The sequence below is a fragment of the Epinephelus lanceolatus genome, chromosome 2, assembly GCF_041903045.1.
Source record: "Epinephelus lanceolatus isolate andai-2023 chromosome 2, ASM4190304v1, whole genome shotgun sequence".
Classification (NCBI taxonomy): domain Eukaryota; kingdom Metazoa; phylum Chordata; class Actinopteri; order Perciformes; family Serranidae; genus Epinephelus; species Epinephelus lanceolatus.
The window spans coordinates 985,001-990,000 of record NC_135735.1 but is presented as its reverse complement, the minus strand read 5'-3'; the positions used below and the strand labels follow the sequence as shown (position 1 = coordinate 990,000).

At 43.8% G+C, this 5,000-nt stretch overlaps 1 protein-coding gene across 6 annotated transcripts in view; it reads left to right on the top strand.

The window, feature by feature from the left end:
- fhod1 (formin homology 2 domain containing 1) overlaps positions 1–5,000 on the top strand; it is an 86,823-nt gene that overhangs the window by 50,326 nt on the left and 31,497 nt on the right. For 3 of the 6 annotated variants that reach the window (XM_033619934.2, XM_033619925.2, XM_078173021.1), the window contains exons 10-12: positions 1–170; positions 2,757–2,864; positions 4,285–4,380. The exon at positions 1–170 is cut by the window's left edge and continues 243 nt beyond it. In XM_033619934.2, coding sequence (XP_033475825.1) covers positions 1–170; positions 2,757–2,864; positions 4,285–4,380 — 374 coding nt within the window. The remainder of the gene's footprint in view (positions 171–2,756; positions 2,865–4,284; positions 4,381–5,000) is intronic. The other 3 variants (XM_033619952.2, XM_033619943.2, XM_078173029.1) reach the window with 1 other exon arrangement.

Below are 5,000 nucleotides of genomic sequence, written 5' to 3'. Positions count from 1 at the left end.
TCCCCCAGCCCCACGGCGGGCAGCAGGGCATCGTCCCCGCTGATCTCTGACCCCGGCAGCCCCGCCTCCAGTCCATCAGGGTCCCAGAGAGGGTCGCCGCTGCCCCCCCACACCGCCCCCAACGGTACCATGACCGCAGAGCATGAGAGCAGCAAGTCTCCGCCCCCCGCGTAAGTTCATCTGCTCCTGATCACTGAACACAAACATGACTCATCACATCTGATCAATAACTGCTGCTGAATCAACCTGAGATCAGCTCTCTGTATTTCACTTTGTAATAACGTTATTATAACGTTAGACCCCGCCCCCTTATGACCCTACACTACAGATGAACATCATAAACACAAAATGACTTTAATCAGTATTGAATTTGACGTTAACGTTGAGACAAAGGATGATGATGATGATGATGATGAAGCCCAGTGTTCCTGTGTATAAGCACACAGCAGAGTGAGTCTCTACTGACTGATCCTCTCTAACTGCAGCATCACACGTCGAGCGGTTATTAATAACTTTAACAGCAGAGCCTTTAAAAGCTGGATGTTAGCCGCTGCTGCTAATTAGCTCGTGCTAACACACTGCAGGCGGCCCTTCAGCGCCGTGTCACACCTGTTTAACAGGAAGTTTGATGATGGAGTGTGGTGACGGGCGGTCAGAGGTCAGACCCTCGACGCCGTCCTGATGTCTGTTTATTGGCCGCTCACAAACCAAGTTAGTTGTAACAGTATTTTATTTAACTTATACATAAGTTTAGTATTTCAGTAGTTACAGTAGTTCAGATCAGAGTTTGAAAGACTGAGATATATGTCGTGTATCACGATATAGAGCCTAAAAACTTTGCAGTGCTAAGTATAGGCCCTATCGCCATGGTAACCCGTGCTGCAGAGGTGACCTATAGATAAAGTCAGGAAGTCATGACTCTGACAGAAGGCTGTGAGGAACAGCTGGAAATGAACATCAATCAATCAATCAATCAATTTTATTTATAAAGCCCAATATCACAAATCACAATTTGCCTCACAGGGCTTTACAGCATACGACATCCCTCTGTCCTTATGACCCTCACAGCTGATCAGGAAAAACTCCCCAAAAAACCCTTTAACGGAGAAAAATGGTAGAAAGCTCAGGAAGAGCAACTGAGGAGGGATCCCTCTTCCAGGACGGACAGACGTGCAATAGATGTCGTACAGAACAGATCAGCATAATAAATTAACAGTAATCCGTATGACACAATGAGACAGAGAGAGAGACAGAGAGAGAGAGAGAGAGAGAGAGACAGAGAGAGAGAGAGAGAGAGAGACAGAGAGAGAGAGAGAGAGAGAGAGACAGAGAGAGAGAGAGACAGAGAGAGAGAGAGAGAGAGAGAGACAGAGAGACAGAGAGAGAGAGAGAGAGAGATGCAGGTAATGACAGTAGCTTACAACAACATTATTAAAAGTAATAATATTATAGTTATAGTTCTGGCTACTGTGGTACAATATGTTTGTTTTAATGATGAATCAAAGAAAACTATGGAGACAGTTTTTATTGATCAACAGAAGGACTTTATGATCGTTGTGTAACAAACTGAGAGATGGATGGATGAATGAATGAATGAATGAATGAATGGATGGATGTAGCTGTGTGTTGATGGTGTGTGTTTGTGTCATCCTGTGACCTGAGGAGTCAGAGGGGTCAGATGGAAGTCCATGAAGTGTTAGATTAATAACAGGATAAATCAGGACGTCTGCAGAGAAACATCTAAGTGATAAAAGTCTGTGAGGTAGAAAATATTCCATGACGAGGCTTTAATGAGTTTAACGACGGCCAAGTGAAACACACAGAGGAGAAGATTAACATGAAGCTCAGTCTGTTAATGTGCGATGTCATCAGCAGGCAGAGACAGGAAGTCACTGTTGGTTTGGTTCATTCAGACTCAGAGAGAATAAAACATGTGGCGGCGGTGTTACGGCATGAGCGGTCGCCCTCTGCAGCTCCTCTCTGAGCGTTCCCATGTTCAGAGCGACAGCCTGACGAGAGGACGTGTTTTATTTGGACACAGCTTCTCTGAGTTCAGACAGCAGGAATGTTTGTCCTCAGAGGACACATGAAGAACGATCCTGCTCATGTTTGGTCTCCAGCTGGCAGCGCGTCCACATCCAGGGACACAGTTCAACACACACACACAGGAGGCGGAGCTTCATGTCAGGTCTGGACTCACTGATGCTTCATCACACAGCAGGAGGCCTGATGGGTCCTCTCAGGGTCCAGAGTCAGGATTCAATCTGAATCTGATCAGATCTCCTGTTGGATCTATAACGGCTCAGCCTCACCTCTGCAGAGTGATGTCACCTCTTAAACTCAAACATTCAGCAGGAATCTGTTGTTGTGACCTCAGAAACACTTTTGTTCTCGTACAGCGGTCCAATACTAACAAGCTGAGAGGGGGCGTGTCTTCACCTATCATAGAGGAGTCGCCCAATAAATGGATTCCCCTCCCATGCTTGTATACTGGGACAAGGACAGTAGGCCAGTTAGATGTCCTCGTCCAGCTGGGACTGTAGCTCCACTTCACTGTTTCCATGGAAACGGACTGACTGGGGGGGTCTCTGCATGTCTGGGTTCTGGTTCTGGGTCTGTTCTTGTTTTGGTGACTTGGTGTTGGTTTCCTGTCTGTGATGGTGTTTCCTTTCCTCCTTCTGTCTCTCTCTGTCTGTCTTCATGCTGTGGTGCCTGTGACCCCCCCCCCCCCGTCTGTGGCGTCTGTCGACCACTAGGAGTCGCTCTTTCCTCAGCCACCACATGTCCGCTCTGGGTCTGAGCAGGAAGTCCAGACTCTTCTCCAAAGCCAGCTCCATCTCTGAGGAGCCTTCAGCCGCCTGCAGGTCTGTAACACAGACGCTGACATCAGATCAGCTGACAGGACCTCTGACATCATCACAGCTCAGGGTCAGAGGGTCAGACAGTAATGACATCAGACCTCAGGAGGGATCAGATGATGATGATGTCAACGTATATTAATAATGTACAAACTAACAAAGATGTTTATTGATTCAGTTGTTAAAAAACAACAGAACATATCTTCCTCACGATCAACGACTGAGGAGAAACAGACATCAGATAAATCGTTGTTCTGCAGAAACACAGTGACGATTCAGACAGAACCAGATCTTTGTATCATCAAACCACCTTTAAGTTTCTTTTGCATCGAGTCAGTTAAATAGTTCATGTTCACAGTGTTTCAGTGAATATTGTCCTCCTGAGGTTGCCGTACATCAGCAGATAAAGGTTATTGATTAGTCTCATTGGATGAAAGTTAACCAGAGAATGAGAGATAAACAATCACTGAAGCTCAGTGCTCAGTCTGTGTTCATAAACCTCACTTTAAAAATACATATTTGAAGAATGTTGATATCAGAAATGGTCGACACTGTTTAAGAACAGAGAAGTTGCTTTTCTAATGACAGGTGTGAGGTGTCAGCGCTCAGACGATATATTAAACTGTAATATAATGTTAAAAACCAGGTTGTAACAAAGGACACAGATTGTGTGACCTTGTTTTAAACCAAACTGATGTGACCTTTCTTTCGATTTAAATTCCAACAAATCTTGTTGATGTAACTTTAACATTTCGTCTCCATCAAATTATAATTTATCTTCCCTGCAAATATCATAAAGTCAGATTTATTTACATTTAAAGTCGAGTTATCGTTTGAGACCATTTTGAATGTGATAATTATTATTAGATTATTGAATCCATGTGGTCACAAGTATGTGGACAGTCTGCCCTCACTCCTCAGTGCAGGAGAAACAAAGAGTTTATTGATCCACTGAAATATATTCAGGATTTTCTCCTCTGGTGTCTGATGTTGATGTTGAGGTCACATGATGCAGGACGACCATATAAGGTCAGAGGGGTCAACCTAACGTCCAGCATGGGGCGACTGTGCTGGTTACAACACAAACCAGTCGCCAGTTTAGAACGTTGTTATTTAACGTTCCGACCCAAACAAACAGGTGATGTCACCATGGTTACGTCCATTATTTCCTGCAGTCTGTGTTTGTGACCTTTGACCCCTCTGTAGAGAATGGAGGGTTTTCCTTCAGGGAGCTGCACACTGATTAGTTTGAAGTATGAGATTTACACACACACACACACACACACACACACACACACACAGCACTGGAATGAACTGGCAGAAAACAATGTTTGGAAACCAGAGTTGTTACTCTGTCTGCGTTCTTGGCTGTTCACTCACATTCTGTCTGTGTGTGTGTGTGTGTGTGTGTGTGTGTGTGTTGCAGCTCGCCCTCCTCAGACGTCTTCTCTCAGCAGGACAAGTCGTCTCAGTCGAACCAGGAGCAGCTCGTTAACAAGACGGAGTCTAAAACCAGTTTCAAGTAAGTGAAGCAGATGAACTGGGCTGCACTGGGATGGGTGGTTACCATGGTGATGTAGCTCTGGCTACCACGATGCTGTAGATTGTTGTTGTTGTTGTTGTTGTTGTGGAGGATGTAGATCTGTGATATTTGTCAGACTGGTTTAGATGGTGTGTGTGTGTGTGTGTGTGTGGTGTCACCAGCTGAACTGTGTGATGTCACTCTGCAGTCAGCTGGTGAACATAAACATCTGTGACTGAATTCATCTCAGATTTATCTACGTGTGATTTATCTCTGGATCATCTTCAGATCATATCTGACTCATTTATAGAGCTTCAAAAATAATCAGTCATAAAGTCTGTAAAGCTTCCTGATCATATCTGGATCCTTGTTAAAATAATTTATTTACAATTTCTCGATCATTTCTGGATTATTTTTGTTTTGTATCATCTGGGTAATTTTTGGATCATTTCCTGATCATATCCAGATGTTTTTGATAAATGTAGTTATTTAATTTATTTATGATTTTTCTGTCATTTCTGGATCATCTTTAGATCATGTTTGTTGTTATCATCCAGTTAATTTTGTCTCTGATTTCTGGGTTACTTTATTATCTCTGCATAACATCTTTATCATATCTG